Consider the following 22,793-nt stretch of genomic DNA (forward strand, 5'->3'; position numbering starts at 1 on the left):
GTTTTTGTTTTTCTAGTTTTGATTAAAGTAGTGGTTTCTAATTTGTGTTAAGTAAAGGGATTAAACACTGAATATTGAAAAATTAATATGCTCTGGAAGGGAAAAAATATTGGCGTGGTATTGGCATAGTAACTATTGGCACTTGAGTTTCTGCAGTTCCAACGGCACTAGGAGCCAACCCCTTTGGAATCGTTGTTCACAGAATGATAGAATCACCTGGTTGGAAAAGACCCTGAGATCATCAAGTCCAACCATAACCTAGCCTCTGCCTGTTACTTCTGTCTGATTTTCAGGATAATGGAGGCCAGGTCATGCCTCGAGAGAGTGGCATGGGAGATGGCAGAGGGGTTTTGGGGTCTGTTTGAGAGCAAAGTTTCCTTCTCTTTGTATATTGCTCTTGCTGGCTGCCACGGGGGGGTTGCAGATCCATCTCACTGCCACATATCCCTGCCTAATCTGATCCCCTTCCTTCTGCAGCAGGAATGTTTCCCATTCAACTTCTGCACTGCTTCTGTCCCCACTCAGCCCTTCCTTTGTGTCCCCTTGGGTGGCCATAGAAGCAGGTTGTGTAAGATGGGAAGGGGTAAGTCAGCTCCTGGCCCCTCAGAACTGTTGCTGCCTTTTAAAGCGTCTCGTGTTATTCTGGAGGGCGACAAGGAGCTCGCTCAGCATACCAGCCTCACTTCTTTGCCGTTCCCATAGTATGGCAGTGGAAGGTTCTTGGAGGAGCAGAGCTGTGATGAGCAATTTCCACAGGGCTTATGTCCTGCCTGTCACTGATGTGTCCTCCTTTCAAGACCTTTTTGGTTCCCCTCCTTCCTTCTACCCCGCTCCCTTTTTCCTTCATGGCCCCTGGGTGAGGGGCAGCCGCGGTGCTGCTGGCACGGGCCATGGGCTGTGGCCAGCAGGAGTGGGCGTTTGTTGTGCTGAGGCTGCTGAGCCCGTTCCTTCGGGGGCAGGGCGGGGAGCAGGAATTTGGGGCTTCTCTGACTGCTGAGCCATTGTCTCTCAGAACCTTCAGGGCTGTCATACCCATGAGACCTTTTGCCTGGCTTTGATTGAAATTGGACAAATGGTTGAGAGATGATGGATGGGGCAGGGAACTGGGACTGGCAGGCAGGCAGAGAGGAGGATAGACAGAGTGAGCGGATACGCCTTGTTTCCTTAGGAAATTGAGACATTTCCTTTGGAAGTCACACTGTCCTCTCATTTATTAACTTTACTTTTTTGTGTATGTCTTTGCTAGTTATGGAGACAAAAGGATACCACAGCTACCCAGAAGGCTTAGATATGGAGAGACGGTGGGGTCAAGTTTCTCAGTCTGTGGAGTATTCTTCCATAGGTGCTGGAGAGCAGGCCGATGACAGTAACTATATGGAGATCGTGAACGTAAGCTGCGCTGCCGGCGCTTTCCCCAACAGCAACGCTCAAGGAAACAGCAAAGAAAAACCTGAGCTGCTCTCCTGCCTGCAGCAAGACAGCTCTCAGCCTGGCCTTCTGCCCTCCGACATCAAAACCGAGAGCGAGTCGAAGGAGCTGTCGGCCACGGTGGCCGAGTCCATGGGTTTGTACATGGACTCCATACGAGATGCCGATTACCCCTACGAGCAGCAGAACCAGGGCAGCCCGGGAAAGATCTACCAGAACGTGGAGCAGCTGGTGAAGCTCTACAAGGAGAACGGCCATTGCTCTTCTCCCCTCCACAGCGCCAGCAGGCCCTTGAGGTCCCTGATGTCAGACTCCGGGAGCGCTGTGAACGGTGGTGCTATGCAGGCTGTGGTCAAAAGCCCTATCGTGTGTCAAGAGAAGAGCCCCTCGGGCTGCAGCCCTCAGAGCATGGCCTCCTCCGTCTGCAGCCCCGCGGGGGTTAACTCTGTATCCTCAACTACTGCTAACTTTGGGAGCTTTGCCGTGCACAGCCCCCTCGGCCAGGGAACCCCTCTGTCACGCTCTCCCAACGTTGAGACCCGGGGCTCCATGTTGCACAGCCCCGCGCACGTCAGCAGCGTGGGGTCTCCTCTTTCTAGCCCTATCAGTAGCATGAAGTCGCCGATTTCCAGCCCTCCCAGCCACTGCAGCGTGAAGTCTCCTGTCTCGAGCCCCAGCAACATCACCATGCGATCTTCTGTCTCCAGCCCTGCAAACCTGAACTCGAGGAGCTCCATTGCTAGCCCTTCCAATGCCAACAACAGGTCCACTCGTTCTAGCCCAGCGGTCAGCACTGTGGGATCGTCCATCTGTAGCCCCGCAAACAACTCCCTAGGATTCCCAACTGCCGGCACGCCGGCGGGACCCAGCAGAAGCCAAGAGACCGTTCCCAGTCCAGAAACAAAAGACAAGGGTGCTCAAGAGCTCACGTTTCCTAAGATGGAGGAGATGGAGAACGCCATCTCCAACAACAGCCAGATGACCCTCGTTCAGTTCATCAAGCCCGAGCCAGACGGTTCCTTCGGCAGCGCCTGCATCGGCGACAGCGGCAAAATAAACTCCGATTCCCCCTTTCCCGTACCGGTGAAGCAAGAGTCGGCCAAGCATCCTTGTTCTGGTGCCCCTTTTAAAGGGAATCAAACAGTAAACCCTTTCCCATTTACAGATGGCTCCTATTTTTCTTTTATGGATGACAAAGACTATTACTCACTTTCTGGGATTTTAGGACCACCTGTTTCCTCGTTTGACGGAAGCTGTGAAGGCAGCGGTTTTCCAAATCCGAGCTTACGCGTGGGGATTAAACAGGAGCCCGAGGATGGCAGCTATTACCAAGAAAACAGTATCCCATCCTCTGCCATCGTGGGTGTAAATTCAGGTGGACAGTCCTTCCACTACAGGATCGGTGCCCAAGGCACGATATCGTTGTCGCGGCCGGTTGCTCGGGAGCAGGCGTTCCAGCACCTGAGCTCCTTCCCTCCTGTCAGCACGCTAGTGGAGACCTGGAAGTCCCATTCGGAGTTGGCATCCAGAAGAAGCGATGGGTATCCAGTTCTAGAGTACATTCCAGAAAACGTGTCCAGGTGAGCAGGCAAATGACTTTTGTTCTTTCTATTTGGATTTGTTTTACTCTCCCCTTGCATTAAGAAAGCAAGGTGTGAGTTAGAAGAGGGACCAGGGCAGTATTTCTCCAGCTGCTGCCTGATTCTTTGTTTGGATTCGAATCCCTGCAATTAGATTTGCTGGTTTCTTGCTGTATTTTGCTCTGCCTTTGGTAAAAAACCCAAGTGCTGGCTTTAATGCTTCAAAGGAGCATATTCCGTTGTGTTGTTACTGGAACGGAAAGCGTAGCTCCGGTGTATGTTTATGAGCTCTTGCTACTATAAATGTTGTGTTTCCCCATAATGAAAGCTTAGTAAAATTGCTCTCGTGTGTCCCATAATGGTTATTCTTTCTGAGCTGCTCCTTGTATGTGTTGTGCCTCAGCTGAGATGTTGAGATGAGGATACAGAAGGCATGGTGTTGGGAAGCTGCTAAAGATACGTGGTTAGAAGTTTGCACTGGCCTTGAACTGGTTAAGTTTGAAAACTAAACCCTTCCAAGCCTGTGGCAATGTATTATTTCTGTATTTTAACTGTAGGAACATTTGGTTTGTATATATAGAAAAATGCCTCCAGAAGGAGGAGGGCTGTTAAAACTTGATGCATCTGAGAGGGATAAATGGATAAACTGAGCTGATCCCCTCACTTTTGGTGGAAGGGGAATATAGGCAAGTGTCATTTGAGCCTTTGTTTCTTGGCTGGTGGGTTCTTCAGCACAGAAGTGTTCCTGTAGCTCAGAGAGGACCTTTGATTTCATAAAACCAGTGGTGTGGTCAGTATTAGAAGTTATGAAGGGCATCTGACAGCAGTTGGAGTATTGCACAGCCTCCTCATATGTCGAACAGGCTCGCTCTGGGTTTGTGCTAAAGCTCAGCAGAAAGGGAGCAGAACTTGCACTTACCTTGCTCAAGTCTTCTCCTCATGAGATGCACTGAGTGAAATGCCTGCCCTACTCTTGGAGTAGGGATGTGTAGTGGTCTCCATGCTCGTGTGCTGCAGATCCTTCTGAAACAACAGTGTTGCTGTGAGAAGCATAATGCATGGGACCATGCTGCTCTGGAGGAGGCAAAACAGGGGAAAAAGGACTTTAATTACTAACATGTTGTTCAGTGGTTTGAAACTAGAGCAGGGTAGACTTAGATTTGACATCAGGAAGAAGTTCTTTACTGCAGGGGTGGTAGAACACTGGAGCAGGTTGCCCAGGGAGGTAGTGGAGGTCCCATCCCTGGAGACATTCAGGGTCAGGCTTGGTGGGGCTCTGAGCAGCCTGATGTGGTTGGGGATGTCCCTGCTTACTGCAGGGATGTTGGACCAGAAGACCTTTACAGGTCTTTCAACCCTGTGCTTTGTGTTGTTCTCAGATCTGTTTAATACCTCTCCAATCTCCTTACCATTTCACAAGCCATACTCAGCTTCTTCTTTGGCCATTTCAAATATAGTCCCTAAAGAATCCATTTTTAAACAGAACTTTCTCAGCTTGTAAGGCCTTTATCCCACCTTCACGCTGAGCTTTGCTCGTAGATGGGTATTTGTCACCACCTAGGCTTGGCTTTCTTGGGTCAGGGAAGACAAAGTTGCCATTTTCTAGTTACTTTACCTCATCAGAATTCATAAATTGCATTATTTATGTAGTGAGAAAGGTTTGCCAGAAGGCTGATGGGATGCCTGAAAATCAAGACCAAATATTTTACTGCCTTTGTGGTTGAGCACTACTGCTTGGGCAAGTACCTCCTGCCAGCCGTGAGAGCTCTTGGGTGATTAAGTGCTGCTTGTGCTGAGTCAAGGTTGTCATCCACTGCAGGCACAGTAAACAAGGACATGCTGGTAGGAGCATGGCTATCACCAGTAGTGCGTTTTGAGTGACACTTTCTCTTAAGGCTTTGGTGGGAGTCTTCCGATGTTAGTGCATGGTAGTGCTGCTCATCTGTTTACCTCATCCATTTGCATGGATAATCTATGCCATCAGGCCTGATGGTGGCACAGACAGGATAGACTTCTCCTTGTTCTCCAAGCTGGTACCTCAGCAGGATATGCAGGTGAGTGCAGCTGGTGCTTTGCAGGATTGAAATCCTTAAGGTTTCAGTGCTCAGAGCCGTTACTGCCTGTGTGGAGCTCTGTTCAAGGGAGGGAGAGCTGTAGGGTTGCAACACTTCAGGCATCCTGATCTATAGTTCAGACTAGGGCATGTGTCATCACTTCAGATCTCTGAACTCAGACCCATTGTTTAACTAAATGTTGCTCTTACTCTGTTTGGCAGTGGCTTGATGCTAACAGGTACAGAGCCCTGCCGGGTTTCAAGGCAAATGCAAGTAGAGGTTACTGTAGCAGTTCAGATTTGAAGGCACAGGTGCCTGTTGGTGAGACAGGTCGTAAAGGCTCAACACAGGATGTCAGACTAGTAGAAGCTCACTCTAGGAAATGAACCTCCAATTGATCTTTTATTTTCCGTGCCATGTTGCAGCTAGAACGGAGGGGATCACCGAGCAGCTTGCCAGTGCTCCGGAGCATTGCAGTCAAACACACCTGGTTCAGAACTGTGTCAGACCCAGCATCCCCAGGGGGCTTCCAGCTGCCCCAAGCCAGCATGGGATGGGGACAGCAGAGTCTTTCTTCCTTCATCTTGTCAGAGCTGCAGCGTGGCACCTCTGCACTCCAGATCCAAACCAGATACTTCCAGTCAGGCTTTTTCCCTCGAGTGTCAACCAAGGAAAGCAAAACATCTTGCAAACTTCTAGAGAGATTGTTAACCCTTTGGAAGCTGCCATCCTTCAGAGTTTCTGCTAGTCTAAGTCTTTATCTCTTTTTTTTTCAGGTGTACTTAGCTTACAAGCTTTCATGAGCAAAGACTTTAGATGAAGGGGAGAAGCAGTCTGCATGGCGCTCTGCCTTCTTTTGGCAGCATGATTTTCTGAACCTTGGCTTTCTACCGTCTTTAGACTGCTCTGGCTTGCAGCTTACATGATGTAAAGGAGTTGGTGACCAGGGTTGGAGAAGCCTCCAGATTGCAAATGAATCTTTAGAATATTACTGTTAAAAATAATTAAAATAATGCTATTGGGGTATCACTTTTCCTAATTATTGCTGATAGTGCCTAATAAACATAGGTTAGGGGTTTAAAGTGCCTTGTTACCACATTGGCTGTGCCAGGTAGCCTCTGTCAGCTAGAACATTTCTCTTTTTCTCCTCCAGTTACTTTTATTAGATGTCCACAGTTAAGATTCTCTTTTAATTAGCTGGTGGTAACTTTCTTTGTAACATTGCAGCTTGGGGTGTTTGGGGAGTAAGAACTGCTAAGAAAAACCAAGTTCTCTTGCTCCATTTTAAACCCTTTTCTTCTGCTAGTGTGCAGGCAGAACTTGTCTTTGAAAGGTTTTTACATGTTGTGTTTTTAATAGAGGGTGAATCATACCTGTCTGTCTGCGTGCTTAGATCTCCCCTCCACGAGTGACATTTCTAAGAAATAATGGCTTGGAAACTAAACAATAGCAAAGTGGGCTTGAAAAAGAAAGCAGATGTGATTGTGTGACATCACGGATGAAAACCTGCAGCAAGAATCCAGAGAAGGTTTCACTTTGAGGTGATTGCTCATCTGAATCTGGGTCCCAGCCTGAGCCTGTGCCAATTATGCAGTTTCCAAAATGGCCTGGGAAAATGTCATGGTTGCTTGAAACAACAGTAAAAACTGAGGAGGATGACCTTTCTGCTGTGTTAGCTCTTACCTAAAGCTTCTGCAAATGTGCCTTTTCCCTCTGATTTCCATATTAACTCATGTATGTGCACATCCATACTCGCTTCCCTCAGCAGCGATGCTGGGAACACAGGGCCAATGCTCCTACCGGAGCTCCTTCCTGGCACTCCCGGTGGTGGCATCCGGCGTGGGATGAGTTCACAAAGTTTGATGTGTTGGGATGAATTTTTTCCTACTATTTTAGCATACATTGCATAATTTATCAATAATTCTGTTTCAGCTGTTGCAGACAAAGAGATTTCTCTTCCAAACAGTTTGGTGTTTTAACATCTAATTGATGTCTGTTGAAAGGACTTAAGGACTTTCATTGGCTTCCTAGGGGTTATGGTCAGATCTTTGATCAAACACTGGTAGTGTTTTAGGAGCTTAGAGCTGTCTGTTTGGGAGCCATTCACATGCATCAGCAGGTTTTTCCCCCTAGAGTTTACTTGTAGCAGCCCCCTCAACCCCTTCACCCAACCCAACAACCTGGCTCTTCCTTTACGTGCACCCTTTAGTGCCTCGGGGAGGTGATCCAGCTTCAAATCTGATTCCTGGCTAGTGCAGCTATTTTTGTAAATAAACTTTTATGTTAAATATTATCTAGAATAGTCACTGACCAGAATTACACCTTCCAGAGAGATAAAGGTCTGGTAAATATTATTTTTAGAATTTATGAATGGCCTTGACCTCTGTGTGCTGATGGGCTTTACATGAAGGAAGCCCATGGACTGTGCTGTTAAAGTGTTCCCTGTGCTTGGCAGGACTGTGCTTGGCAGGACTGTGCTTGGCAGGACTGTGCTTGGTAGGACTGTGCTTGGCAGGACTGTGCTTGTCAGGACTGTGCTTGGTAGGACTGTGCTTGACAGGACTGTGCTTGGCAGGACTGTGCTTGGCAGGACTGTGATTGTCAGGACTGTGCTTGGTAGGACTGTGCTTGGCAGGACTGTGCTTGGTAGGACTGTGCTTGGCAGGACTGTGCTCGGCAGGACTGTGATTGTCAGGACTGTGCTTGGTAGGACTGTGCTTGGCAGGACTGTGCTTGGCAAGACTGTGCTTGGCAGGACTGTGCTTGGCGGGACTGTGCTTGGCGGGACTGTGCTTGGTAGGACTGTGCTTGGTAGGACTGTGCTTGTCAGGACTGTGCTTGTCAGGACTGTGCTTGGCAGGACTGTGCTTGGTAGGACTGCTTGGTAGGACTGTGCTTGGTAGGACTGTGCTTGGCAGGACTGTGCTTGGTAGGACTGTGCTTGGTAGGACTGTGATTGTCAGGACTGTGCTTGGTAGGACTGTGCTTGGCAGGACTGTGCTTGGTAGGACTGTGCTTGGCAGGACTGTGCTTGGTAGGACTGTGCTCGGCAGGACTGTGCTTGGTAGGACTGTGATTGTCAGGACTGTGCTTGGTAGGACTGTGCTTGGCAGGACTGTGCTTGGTAGGACTGCTTTCCCCTTTAGCTTCCCATAGATTTACTGTGCTAACTTTTCTCTGGCCAACAATTCTTTCCCATCGTGGACTGTAGACCTTAAATCTGTGTTTTTCTTCATTTTGGTTTGAAGAGTATTACATGGGTTTGGAAGTCCTGGTATAATTTGGTGTCATTTTTAAGAGCTCTGGGTATAACCAGGGACCTCTAGGTGTGCATGGCTAGAGAAGTTAGGAGTCTGTGTCAGACCAGAATGTGACCATGATGTCTCCTTAGCACACCAACGTGCATTTGATGGCCTTGTACAGCTTGCTTTGGAGTTCGGCTGCCAAGGGTGCTCCTTTGTTTTGATCTACTCTTTTGTCCATTGAGAAGTTCAAAGTCTGCATACAGTAACTTTTGAAAATGGGACTGCTGGTGATTGTCCCTTAAAATGATCCACATCAGTTGCCTCAGCTGATGGTTGGACTCCACGGTCTTTTCCAGATGAAGCGATTCTGTGACTCCTGTGCTATGGCAGGGGGAAGTCCATCCAGCTGAAAAGTTGTGTTCCATAACTAGGTAGATCTTCCAAATGTGAGGCAATAAGATGGCTGCTGTCAATCCATGTGTCAGTATCCAGGGCTTGTTTGTTTCTTTCTCTGTGGGGGCAATTTTATGTACTGCTAGGACATTTTATTGCCAGTCGGTGCCACTGAACTTTGCAGTGCTGGGCTGTTGGAAGTCACTTTGCCATAGTTTATTCTGATAACAGTTAATAATTATTTTCTGGCATTTATTTGGTGTTTGGTGATACAGAATCTGACTCTGATATTTTCTTTTTATGGTTTTCTGCAAAAGGTGAGGGTGAGATCATAGAATCATAGAATGGTTTGGGTTGGAAGGGAGCTTAAGGATCATCTAGTTCTAGCTTCCCTGCTGTGCCCAGGTTGCTCCAGGCCTCCTCCAACCCGGCCTTGAACACCTGCAGGGAGAGGGCATCCACAGCCTCCCTGGGCAACCTGTGCCAGTGTCTCACCACCCTCACTCTCAAGAACTCCTTCTTAATCTCCGGTCTAAATCTGCCCTTTTCCAGCCATTGTGCACAGATGTTGACAGGCAGAGGGGGTTTTGGTTCTCCATATTCCAGCAGCATGGCTTGGTCCATTTCCATGAGGACTGGAAGGCTCAGGTGTCTGAAATAATGTACTGTATGAAAGTGTTCCTGGGGCATTTTCATAGAATCATAGAATTGTTCAGGTTGGAAAAGACCCTGAAGATCATCAGGTCCAAATGTTGACCTAACATCACCATGGCCATTTAGCCATGTCCCAAAGTGCCATGTCTACAGTTCTTGAACACCAAAACACCCCAGTTTATGTGATGTGTGTTGCAGTGATGCAGGGAGGCATGTCCAGGGCTTGCTGCAGCAGTGTCACTACTGGTGTAGTACTCCTGTTGTCTGCAGAGGGAGTAAATCGGTAAGTTGTGCTTCAACGACCTGTCCAACTCAGCCAACACTAAGCATTGATGGAACTCAAACCACCTGTGAAGTGCTCTGCTCATCTGAGTCGGTTTGCTAGATGAGTCTTGGTGCTTTGCTGAACCCAGGCTTGAGCAGTGGTTGCTTTTGGGCACTGTTTGTAGCTGAACAATGCATTGTTTGCAGTGCAGAATACACTGTTGGGCCATGAACTCTCTGGTCTCACTCTGATACTTGCCCTTTGTTTGGGTGTGTTGTGTGTGGAAGCCACCTCGGGTTCCTGATCCAGTTCACTCTGAAGTTCTGAAAACCAACAGGTCAGTGCAGCTTGGTGAGCAGAGTGGTGTGATGTGGACAGGAGAGCGAGCTGAAGCGACAGAGGGGGAAAGGAGGCTGTGAAACATCCTAAGCTCATGTTTCTGTTATAAAAGATAGTGTGTTGTTGAGCCTTAGTCTCATAGAATCATAGGATGCTTGGGCTTGGAAGGGACCTTTAAAGGTCACCCAGTGCAGCCCCCCTGCAATAAGCAGGGACATCTTTAAATAGATCCCATTGCTCACTTGGTGCTTGTATTTTCAGGGTATGTTTTTAAAAGGCAGTTTTTGGTTTTTAACTGTATTTATCGAGGCTTTGAACAGAGCTGTAGGAGCTGGAGTGAATATTGGGCTGATTTCAACCAAAACTTCTGGGGAGAACAGTGGAGTGCTGTGAGTTCACATTGAAGCTTCCAGAGGTCAGAAAATAGCATGGTTCTGGAGGAATATAAAACCATAACTTGTTCTCTGGCAAATGTGTCTTAAAATCTGGCTGTGTAAGAGTGATAAAAATGGTCTAAAGAGGAAACTAAAAAAGAGTGTGTGAAAAGCAGGTATTAAATACATCTAAGTTTAGTACTTTTATCAGTTTTCACATGCAGCTGGTTGCTACACAGTGCTTGGTGTTCAGCATATGAATTACTTCAGCTGCAGTCTCCTCTGAGTGAGAGATCCATGGAGAGAAAAACAGGGGTGTTTCCATTGTGTGCAGTTGTCCAAGTCCTTGCAGCATTCCTGGGCACGTTTGAATGCACCCTAAATAGACCATGGCATGGTTTGACTGCTTACTGCCCTACTGGTGTAAGCTGCAGCAGAAGGTCACCGTCTCTTGGGCCCTCACCAAAACCCTCTCCTGCTGGAACCGCGCTGGTTTTGCTGCTGGAGGAGACAGGCTGACCTTGGAAAGAGGCAAAGTCTGATTTAGACTGCAGGGCAGGGGATTATAGGTGAGGAAGGCTCTGTTTGTCCACGCCAGTGGCTCCCAATATAGCTTGCTCCAGTACCACTGCTGGTAAGAGCAGTGGGAGCAGCTCAGCTCCAGGCTGGGCTGTGTGTGAGTGGGAGGAGGCAGTCCCTTCTGCATGTGCATCCTTAGTCATATTCATCTCCTTGTTCAGGAACCCCAGAGTTTACAAAACCTGCGGAGTTGATCTGCTTTCAGGACAAGCTTTCAGACAAACTCTTGAAATGGGAAACTGACTTTGTTTGGGTTTCGTTTTGCAGCTCAGGTTTCCCAGAGCTTCTGAAAGGATGTGAGCTGAATGGTTGTCTCTCTCTGGTTTACTGACATCAGTGCTAAAGGATTTAAAACACCACCCCCGCCCCCAAACTCCCCAAAGCACCAAGAGAGAACCAAAACCGTGCTGTGGATGGCTGTGGGTTCTTCAAAGGTTGTGTCTGTTCAGAGTGTGAACCAAGTATTTTTGCAAGGCACTGTTGCAGTACGGAGCTGTGCCACGGCAGAAGTTCCCACACTGGTGGTGGGTCACAAGAAAATCACTTTGGAATTTGATTTCTTTACCTTAAGCTCTTGCATTTACATGAGTGTGTTGTTAGCTGGATGCTAAAGGAAATTCCTGTGAACCTGTAAGCTGTGTGTTTGCTCCATGAACAAATCATGGAAGTGTCAGGGATGGGAGGGACCTCAAGGATCATCTGCTTCCAACCCCCCCTGCCGTGGGCAGGGACACCTCCCACCCAATCAGTTGATAGTTTAAATGTCATAGTTCAGATTTAAACTGATAGTTTAAATTTCCTATTTAGAGGTGGGGTAGCTTAAGGTTATTATATAAAAGTGCTTCCTGATAAAAAAAGAGAGTAAACTTTGGTTGGGACCTCTGAGCAGAAGGAGGACCAAGTATTTGTGGATGATATCTAAGATGGCTTATAAGAATTTGAATGCTCTCCTGAGAGGCATGGGTACACTGCTGATTGTGGCTAGTGATAATTAGTAATAGATCAAAGAGTTATAGCCCTGAGGTTAAAAAGCAAGTTTCAGACTAATTGCTGGATGTTTCTGACAGGTTTTGTATCACTTGACTCATTTCCATTCTCTCTTCTAAACAATACTTAGTACTTGTGACTGGAGAAGGGACTTCTTGAATGAGTTTTCAGGCTGAAATTCAGGCTGAACACACAAATCTCTTCTGTTTTGTTTTTCTTTCCTTGCCTGCTGCTGAGTGGTGCTGTCTCAGGTTTCTAAAAGTGGTGGCTTTATAAACCAGCTCCTTAGCAATTGGGGGAAAAGAAAGAGAGAAAAAATATCTGCCATCTTCAGGAGTGTTGCTTTGAATCTTCTGGATTTGAGAGAATATCTGACTTCCAGGGGTTTTTTTGGGGGGGTGACCATAGACTCATAGAATGGTAGGGGCTGGAAGGCACCTCTGAAGATAATTGAGTCCAACCCCATTTCAGACCATCTCAGGTTCTTATTCAATCTCAAGTCTACAAACCCAAGCTGTATTTTGGGCAGCACAATCTGTCAGCAGTCTGAGAGTTTTTAATCACAGGTCAGCGTTGGGCAAGACGTAGCTATGTTTGTCCTGGCTGAGATTTGTGGCTGACCCAGCTGCTCAGCTCCAGGGTCCTGCTTGCATTGTGGGCCATGGTTTTGTGACCGCCCCGTTGTGCTAACATGACGTGCAAAACCTGTTCATGGATTCGCAGAATGGGTTGGGTTGGAAGGGGCCTTAAAGCTCATCCAGTTCCAACCCCCTGCCATGGGCAGGGACACCTCCCACCAGCCCAGCTTGCTCAGGGCCTCATCCAGCCTGGCCTTGAACACTTCCAGGGAGTGGGCATCCACAGCCTCCCTGGGCAACCTGTCCCAGTGTCTCACCACCCTCACTGTCAAGAATTGCTTCCTAATATGCAGTCTAAATCTGCCTTCAAGCTTCAGTCCATTCCCTCATGTCCTACGAGCCCTTGTCCAAAGTCCCTCCTCAGCTCTCCTCCAGCCCCCTTCAGGTACTGGCAGGCTGCTCTAAGGTGTCCCTGCAGCCTTCTCTTCTCCAGGCTGAACAGCCCCAACTCTTCTCAGCTTGTCCCCATAGGGGAGGTTCTCCAACCCTCTGGTCATGTAATTTCTTTTGATCATCAGCTCTTCTGCTCCTGTCCTGGGGAGCTGGGATGGAGGGTGCATGGGAACTGTCCCAGCCGTGGCTTGGTGGTCCCCCAAGGAGATTAGAACACTGCCTACAGAAGTTTTGAGCTGATGCTTTGGTTCTTGGTGGCAGACTGGGGCCATGCAGGAAGGGGGGCAGCTGCTGCGTGGCAGTTGCTGGAAGGGGCTGCAGCTGTCTGTGGCTGTGCCTCCCCAGCAGCTTGCGCAAGGTGGCTGTGCCGGTGTGACTGCGTCACCCTGGTGTCCTCGCCGGGACCTGTGCTCTCCCAGCCCTTTGGTGTCGCAACCGGCGAGCCTCGGTTTACTCTGGCAGCGTCTCACCCTGATCAATCAATCCTGATTGTATCTTCAGCTCCTCGTTAGCCCTGCTGCAGGGAGGAGAGTGGGGAGGGGGCTCTTTGGCAGGTGGCTCACTGTACTCCCCAGCCAAAACCAGCTGAAGCGAGGCTGGAGCTGGGACCTGGTCTCCTAGTCAAGCTTCATGGCACTGCCCTCAGACTGCTAGCAAGAAAGGGATTGTTTCTGGAAGCCTGCCTTAAGATCAAGGCATCGAGACAGCAACCTTTGTTTTTCTCTCAGAAGGCCTTGAGTTCAAACATGAGCTGCTCCAAAAGGTCGGGGCGCTGGCTTCTCGCACTGCTGAAGGCTCGTCTCTGGAAACCTGTCATGCACTTCAGCATTTTTGAAGCCTGGAGTGCCAGGGACCTTGCAAATGAAGGTGGGTGGGAAATTTGCACTGTTTCCAGGCAGACTATCTGAGCTGTCAGCTTCATTATTTTAAACTAAATTAAATTTGTGCTAGAGAGTGCAGTATGGGAAGAGCAGCTAGAGAGCTCTTCCTCTAATGGCAGCTTCGGATCTGTTTTGCTGGATCTGAGTTCGTTAACTCCCAAACTCATTTGGGTAGATTGGAAAAAAACCCTAAACTAAACAACCCAATAAAAACCTTGCAGAGATGTTGATGCTGGGATATGTGAAAACTTCCAAGAAAAATGAGAGAGGCAGATTTGAAGAGAATGAAGTGCTAGGTCTGTAATTTCTAGGATCGAGGCAGACCAAGGTCCCTTCTGCGTTCATCAAAACACTTTTGGTTTGTATTCTCTAGTAGAAAGCAAACACACATCACCAGGCAAGGGGCACACACTTCTGCAGCGTTGCAGGCCTCACTTCCCATAAGCAGCAAGAAGTCTTGTCCCAGAGCTGGGTGCAGTCCTTTGGGAGGTTTGTGTCCATAGGTTTAGGAGGTTAACCTCCTTTCTGCAGCTGTGTGTGGTGGGGGCTTCTGCAGCTCTCTGTGCACCCCAAGCCCAGCAGAGAAAGGACAGGATGCCCTGATGGGATGCTGCAGTGGATGTCCTCTTCCCCTGTTTCTCGGGGGTTTGCCCCCAGCTGGCAACCTCTTTGCTTGGGTTTAGGATGCACAGTGTTTTGGTTTTGTTATTTCTGGTTTAGATTTGCTCGTTCATTCAGTTTTTGAGTGCTAAGGCCTTAAGTTAGTAGTTAAAACCAAACATTGGCCAATAAATACTCCTTAAAGACTAGAAAAAGTTACAGGATATGCCTGGCTTTGTGAGAATTCTGCTCTGAAGCTTTGTCACAGACCACCTGGCTGTGAAACACATCAAGAGGAGCCGCTCTGCTGCAGGATGGGCTCTGCAAACCCTCTGTGGCTTTACCGTAACTCTCCCTTCAGATACACGCTGGCAAAATGGAACCATTCCAATTGATGCAATTAGGATTTTTAAGTCCTTGTTTTAATCTGAATCCATATAAAATAGCTGGAAGATGAACAAAGTTGGGGGGGGGGTTAGATGTGTCAGCTTCTACTCAGGGTATGGAAGTAAATATTGGAAGTGGTCCAGAGCTTTATGGCTGCTGCCAGCTAATGACATAAGATAATGTTGCAATGGAACAATGCACTTGATTTGTGCTTGTTTCCCAACTAACCTTTCTGATTCTTGAGACTGCTTGGAATTTATGTTTTGGGAGATTTGACACTGAAAAGGAGATTAGGCATTGAAAGTTTTGACTGATTAAATATGTGGTAATGACAACTTCAAACTGCACATGCAGATAAGGAGATAAAGGACTGTTAACTCACTTCATATTAAACCCATTTGGTGGAGGGAGTGAGGAGGATGAGTGTTTTGGGTGGACATATTATCTAAACAGGGGAAAACAAAAATCAGAGAAGCTAAATGATACAGAAATAGCAGTGAAAAGAGTGAGCTGCTGATGGATTTGTTTCTTTCTGGGCCAAAATCAGATCTGTTGTGGGTCTGCAAATTGCCCTTAATTTCTTCCCTGACACGAACAAGAGTTAGCTACTAACAAACTTGGTGGGCTTGTGTTAGCAGTTTGGTTTGGATCAGAAAAGTGCTTTTGAAGGGAATCTTCCAGTTGCCATTGTCTTCTGTGCTGTGGTTCATATCGTGAGGGCAGCTGATGAGTGAAAAACCAGACAGTTCTTAGCCAGCAGTGAAAGAAAGAAGTGCTCCAGGAACCACCTAGGGCACTCAGATCCTGTTGGAACCTGCTGAGCTGGCCTGAAGCGTGACCCTTGCAACACCTCTGAAGTGGCTAGCAAATCCTCAGGACCTCTGAATAGATCCTCTGTTGCACCAGGCTGCCTGTGACAGAGATGTTGTCTGGGTGCTGACTGCATTGTTAGCTGTTAACTAAGCTTCTGTAACTGGAAGAAGAGATTCAGGTTTACAGGCAGAGGAAATTGTTCCACAGAAAAATTGGAGGCACTCTTTGCAGCATATGTGTTTGTTCATAAGATGGGTGCAGAGTGAGCAGGGTAACTACTTACTCATCCTTCCCAGCACTCTAGAAGTCCTAAAACAGATGAATTGAATCCTGAAAGCAGGAAAAAGAGACAGAAGTGACAAATAGGCCATGCCCTGGTTTTTTTTCATTAGTGAATTTCACTTTTTTCCAACTAGCTGCAAGATTCAGACAGGGTTTGCAGATATTCTCCTGTTTGTTGTAATACTCACCTGTGAAGGCAAACAGCACGTTTCCCTTGTAGGCAGCTGTGCTAAGTATTTACAAGCAGCTGTAACTTGGGCAGACAAACTAGAATTGTCCCTTCAGGAAGAAAACCTACCTTGTGGATCAATACATCCTTGTAAAGTAAACCCAGCGATTGGCAGCTAATTATCTGTTGTGGATGTCTGATAAACGAATTTTCATATGAGGCTGAGCTGACCAGGAGATGTCTTAGTGGCTTGTAAATGAGTTACAGCCATTAACTCTACTTATGAGATAGAACAAAAGAAGAGAGTTACAACCCATCTTAATTTGTGATGAATCAGCACTGTAATACCAGGACCCAGATGAGTTCTGAGCTCATTCACTAAATTCTTAAGGGGAGCTTCCTGCTTTTCATATTTTCATACCCTCCATGCTGTTATGAACAAAACACTCCATGTCCTCCACCACTGTTCCATGTCCTTCCACCTGTATTAGCCCTCTCCATGATCTCCAGATGCTTCAGGTTCTGCTGGCTTCAGCACAAACACCTGATATTGTGCTTATTAAAAGAAAGTCTTACTTGCTAAGGTTATAGCAAGGTCCACAAAGAGAAGTCTGATGTGGCACAAGAGCCAGGCTCTCCATCTGCCAAGCTCATGTTTAAAGCTGGCACGCTCCAGAGCATGTGGAGATGGCAGTCCCAGCTGTACTTTGGGTGATAGCAGTGGTGGGAGGCAGTAGGTGTTCCCTGGGGACTTCTCTACATCGGTGCTGACAGTGTGGATATACAGAGTTCTTCCCAAGTGCTGAGCCTTGGAGCTCCTGCTGGGTCTGACTCCACAGGAAGACTTCTTGCTGACTGGGATATAGGCTTGCTCTTTCCCATCATGTGAGGTACCAAGGTGGTGCTGGTGTTTGCGTGGCTTGGATCAGTAAGTCAATAGAAATGGATGCAACGTTCGTGCTGGGGGGGAGAAACACTCGGGAGCAAAGAGGAGTGAGCTTGAGATGAGGAATGCAGAGGAGTAGGAAAGATGATTTAATGATAGGAGAAGGATTATAGGAGCAAGGAACATAGCAGGTGTTGCACAGGAGGATGTAGGCTTAGCACAGTGCACCAGATCCTAGGAAAGCTTGTGGGTTTGTCTGACATGACTAAAAATGGAGAATATTCAGCATCTCATCAGTGAGGTTTACAAGAAGTAGCTCTGATTGCCACAGATGTGTTTCATGCAATGAGTTTGACAGACAGCAGACAAGTGTTTGCTGTTGTTCTGCTGTTGGTGCAGTCTGGGCTTTGATGTTTTAGGTGGGAAGATTAAGGTACCTCTGTGCTAGGCTGGTGGAGTCTGTTAAATTATCCACTCTCCAGGGGACAGCAGTGTGGAAACCATCTGCTCTTTGGAGAAGGCTGCCTTCATGTGCTGGCTTGGTTTTTAAGTATACAGAGAGAAGGCCAAAGAGAGGAACTTTTTTTGTTCATCTCTGTTACTTTGTGTTGTCCCCCCCAGCATGAGGTAACTTTGTATCTGACTCTTAATTATCTTGCTGTGTTACGTCAGGTCTGTGGATTAGGAAAGCGAGATGCCAAGAGTAAATTTAGGCTGGGGCTCCTCCGCCAAGTCCTCAGTGCTCCCACCAGTAGCTTAGTATGAATTAGTCTGTTTCTTTAAAGGCTGGAAGTAAATATTGAGTAGGGTTTCCTAGCAACATTTGTAAGGTTAAGTAAAAATCAGATTTGCCAGGTGTTGCTTCCAGAGCACGCTGGTCTCTCTGTTTCAGGGTTTATCCTTCTGATCTGCAATATGAAATGCTCAACAGAATCTGATAGTATACTAAATAAGTAACTTCAGACAGCCCAAGGATGAGTCACTTGAAATTATTCTTACTTTGGGACATGAGTTTTATTTTGATGGTTATTTGTATGCTGCTTCAACAAACGGGAACCAACCTTACTCAGCTGCTGCAAGTATTAGCTGTCTGTATGTGTGTGCATATGGGTATATCAAACCCACCACACAAATAAAGCCAGTAGCTATCTTCCACTGGTTAAGCCTGCTGAAACCCCCAAGAAATTCTTATTTATTGTTGGTTTTGTGAAGGGAAAGGAAGAAATGCTGTGCATGTCCAAACTCGTAACTGGAGTTAGCAGAGGTAGAATCTCTCAAAGAAATCTTTTCTTTAACTTTGATTCTTAGCAACAGGAGGGAAGATCAGTGTGAGTCCTTTCTGCAGTGACATAAAAGCAGAGGGTTCATGTTCCTTTAGCCTCTCCTGTAAATTGCATTCAGGGGTCTCCACAGGTGCCTTGGATGGGCATAGCCTGTGCTATACCTATTCTGGGTAAGATAATTCCCCCCTGAGAAACATAGAAGGCTGGAATTTAGGTTAGCCCAGGACAGATAGATAGATAGCAGAGGGGAGCAAGGAATGGAAAAATTTGGTTGGCTGCTTCCACTCCTAAGTTTTTGAGTCTATAAATAGAGTCTATCAGAATATTTCTAGTTAGTTCTGGGGAAAGTCAGCTGCTGTGCTGGGGATTGGCTGTGCTCCCAGAATGAGGAGGGGAAGGGAAAAAAAAAAGTATGATAGGAGGCCTATTGAAAATCTACCAACTGACACCAGTGAAATGGAGAAATTGGAAGATCCTGTATTTGGGTTTCAGTTTATTTTTTCTGCAGCCTGTGTCAGTGCTGGATACTCTGCAGAGTGACTCTCGTAGCTCACTCTGAGCTTCCAAGGTCCCTGGGTGCAGGAGGAAGGTCCATACAGGTTTCATAGTTCCGAAGCCGGGACTAAAGCCTGATGTCAGGAATGAACTGTCTCAGAATGGCAGCAGGAACTGTGGATACTGCAAGCTCTTCTGCTGCCTCAAAATATCTTTCGGACTCGCCAAGCTAGGGCTCCCCAGCAGCAGCACAAAGGAATATCACAATCAAAAGCATCCCCAGAATCACAGAACTGACCTGTAAGATCACTGGCCTAATGCTGACAAGTCCTTGACTGAACCATATCCCTAAGAACTACCTCTACATGACTCTCCTACACCTCCTGTATGAGTATGGAAGAGAGCAGCATCTTCTCCTCATTTCATGCTGCAGTAGCTGGCCTGAGCAGCCAGCCCTCTCTCTGGGCATTCATCATGGAGGAATTATGTAAGGGGAAATGGAGAAATGAAAACAAAGGCTAAATTTAGAGCTAATAAAATGAAGTTATCATGTAAGTTGTGAGTTTTATCAGCAAGAGCTTTCTCTTTTCACTTCAAAATGTAATGTGCAGACTAGTTGAGGTACAGAGCGATAGCAGAAGCAGGGGTTGAGGGAGTAATGGTGAGTTTTGCAAACATTTCCAGGAAATAGGAATTAAAGGCTTGGAAAATGCTCTGAATTGAGATTTAAGTACATTGTACAACTGGGGCATGGATGGCTAGGCAGTTTGAAAACGATGATATTATTAGAAGGTCCTTATAGGAATGGTTAAAGATAACCTTTCAGCAGAGCTCCTTCCCCAGCCTGTAGATCCTTCCTCCCCTAAGTGGGCAATGTATCTGTGGCCCGACGAGTAGCTTTATACATGTAAGCTGGAGCAGAGTGCTCAGATGAGCATTTATTCACATGCCAGGGCTGGTAGGAGCTGAAATTATCTGAACAGTAAATGAGCTTTTTCAGCACTGAACTAATCCCAAAAAAATCTGTGCATGCTTTGGGAATAAAAGTGTTCATGGCAACTGGTTTGCTGCTCAGGCTCTGCTGGCAGCTCAGTTCTGCCGTTTGTCAGTCCTCAGATACTGGGAGAAGTGGCTGTGTGGAGAGTTTGTGGCGGAAGGAGAAGGCACAGAGCAGTGTCAGTGTTTCTCAGAGGTGCTTGCTGCCTTTTGAATGCCCCTGGGTGTCATGTGCCAGCAAGAGGCTTGCTTGCTGCTTCTGGATTTCCGTAAACATCAGATGAAAAGGTCACTGCAGTGTTTGTTTGGGGATCTTCCCCCCTTTATTTTAAAATAAACTTAATAACTTTTATTTATAGAATGATGGAATCACTTTGGTTGGAAAAGCCCTTCTCTAACTCTGCCAAGGCTGGTGCTGAACCATGGCCCTCAGCACCACCCCTCCGTGTCCATAATAAAGCATGAAACTTCTAAGGCATTTTAAGCTCCGCTCCATCAGTAGGTGCTTCAGCATCTCTGTGTTAGCCGGAATAACACCTTGCACTGCCTGATTTCCTCAACTGTCTCGCTAAGCCCTTTTGATTGTTTAACTGTTTTTAACAGTAGATTTGTTTTAGGCATTCTGGAGTGATTTTTAAATGAGCAACTGTAGGTGAAATGTTCTTCAGGTGCTCAGCAAAGGGCAGGCACTTTGATGTTGAAGTCATGTCAATAAATACATCGTCATTGTCACCTCTGGGGGAAAACAGGGTGAAACTGCAAAGAGCAGATACTTCTTTTTCTCATTAAGATGAGGAAAAACAACTGAACAAAAAAACAACCCCAAATGTTGTTACTGTTTGAATTAATAAGGAGGAAAAATCTGTCAGGGGGTTGAAATCTCCCCTTGTGAGATTCAGTGGCCATTCCCTCTTGGTTTCCATAGGGCTTGTATTTCGCTCAGGATTTCACCAGAGGCTGGCTGTGGGAATTAAAGCTCTAATTCATTGTGACCGTGTGTATTGCCTTGAAGGAACGCTGAGGAACAGCTCGGTGGTGGAGGGAGGAGGGGGAAGTCAACCTCTCTGTGGCCAAGGTAATTTCAACTTGGAATAATGCATTAAAAGTTTGTAAAAAAGCCCTTACCAGTACCAGCTCTCTGCTTTGGAAAGGCTCCAGGACTAGTTCAGTTTACAGTGCCATTTGTCAGAACCTGAGAAACGGGAAACAGAAGATGAACAACTTATTAATACTGTATTTCTCTTTTTTCCAGATAGTTTTCTGTCATGCCTTTGGAAACTTTGCTGCCTTGTTTGAGGAAGCAGCCCAGAGTTGAATTGATCTTTAACTGTTTATTCTGCCACTCAGGAATGGGGGTTATGCAAAATTGTGCCAGCAACTGATCTTGAATGAGCTGGGAGTAGAGCTCTAAAATGATGCTTGGAAACAGGTCTGGTGACAGGGGATGTTTTACTGCTTTACAAAGCAGAGCATTTAAGATGTATGTCACAACCCCTCAAAAATCCGACCCTAAACCAAACCCCTCAGAAAAACTCAACTCAGCTCTGGCTTGAGCAGTGGTTCATAATCCTCATTTTCTGCAACAGCATCTGCTCCACGTCTTAGCAACAGACAGGATTGTGTCCTCAGATGGAGGATTTGATCTCCCATCAGCTAGAGTCCTGCCAGCTCCTCCTGACGTGCTGCGCGATGCATGTGCTGGCAGCGAGGCTCCTGCCTGCAGCTTTTGACTTGCAGCAGTGGCCCCGTGACCGTCACTGGGGCTGGCAGAGCCCGAGGTCTGCTGAAGCTGATGCAGCTTGGAAGTTTTCAGTGTTTCTAACTTTCATCAACTCTTAAGTTGTGCTTCTCCCCCCAGGTTGTTCTGGCACTTTGATTCCTGTCATGCACAGCATGCATCTTTTCACACTCCCGGTGCCTGGCTGTGGTGGCTTCAGTCCTTCGTTGTTTTGTGATTAATTGCAGAGATACAAACATTATCAAATCAGAATCCCCAAAAGGCCTCTTCTGGAGGATCTGCCTGGCTGTTTGATTGCAGCTGCCCCACAAATCACTTATCTGGTGGCTGTGTGGTTTTTAAACGTCTTGCTAAGTCTGGAACAAGTCCATGGAGTGCTTTCTGCAATATGTGTTGAATAAAGAAGCTTGTTGAGTTGTTTTGCCCATTGCTTGGGTCAAGCCTTTCAAGAGAAGCGTTGAGTCCATGAAGTGGGTGTGCAGCATTGTGGTTTGCATTGTCAGTTACTGTGTTGGGGTGTTCAGTGCAGATTTGCAAGGGTTAGAAGTCCATTTTCTGGTCTTTCAGATGCATGCAAACTCCTAACCGACAATTGTAGCTATGTGGGAGAAAATTGTGAGGCAGGTGAGAAATAGCACAGCCAGGAAGTGCTTTGCATTAGCTCTTTTGTGCCTTGCTACATGTGGTGGTTTTTTAAAGCAGATTTTATCCCTTGGGATCTAATAAAAGGCTAGAGAGTTATTTGGTTTATAAACCTGTGTGATATATTATTTAGATATTCAGAGGGAAAAGGTCAAAGAATGCCTCCTGTGTTATCAGTTCCTCAATGGGAAGCTATATTAAAAACCAGAAAATGTAATACTATACAATTTAGAAGCACAATGTATAATGTGGGTTGAGAGACAATTACTGTATTTTATTTCTCTGTATTTTCCATTTTGCTGAGTGCATTTCAGCAACAATTGGGTTTGGGCTGTAATGCTATTTGTAGCAGTTTCATGTAGCTGCACAGCAAATTACTGTGGTGTACCAGATAAAATCAACTCCTCACTTCATTCGTGTAAGTCAGATTATGAAAAGCTCTTAGTGCTGGCTTATGTAGGTAGCAGTGGGGTTGGTTTTTCCCCCTGTATTTACAGAGTTTTGTGAAATCCTCATGCTAAATTTTAAAGCAGTTTTAAGATGGATTTGTTTTACAGAGCTCGGCTGTCGTTTGTCAGAGCTCATTGGCTTGAAGCTGTCTAATTGGTGCAGAGGTACACAGACCATGTCTGTTTAGGCTGGAGATTAGGAGGAAATCTTTCCAGTGAGAGTGGGGAGACACTGGAACAGGC

The 22,793-nt window shown here is 46.7% G+C and overlaps 1 protein-coding gene across 2 annotated transcripts in view; it reads left to right on the top strand.

The window, feature by feature from the left end:
• Positions 1–22,793, top strand: part of NR3C2 (nuclear receptor subfamily 3 group C member 2) — a 189,627-nt gene that overhangs the window by 1,259 nt on the left and 165,575 nt on the right. Inside the window, exon 2 of one of the 2 annotated variants that reach the window (XM_054172632.1) lies at positions 1,247–3,008. In XM_054172632.1, the coding sequence (XP_054028607.1) occupies positions 1,249–3,008 (1,760 nt within the window). In that variant the 5' untranslated portion in view covers positions 1,247–1,248. Of the gene's footprint in view, positions 1–1,233; positions 3,009–22,793 lie in introns of those variants that run through there. The other variant, XM_009897018.2, reaches the window with a different exon arrangement.

The sequence above is a fragment of the Dryobates pubescens genome, chromosome 24 (genome assembly GCF_014839835.1).
Source record: "Dryobates pubescens isolate bDryPub1 chromosome 24, bDryPub1.pri, whole genome shotgun sequence".
NCBI lineage: Eukaryota > Metazoa > Chordata > Aves > Piciformes > Picidae > Dryobates > Dryobates pubescens.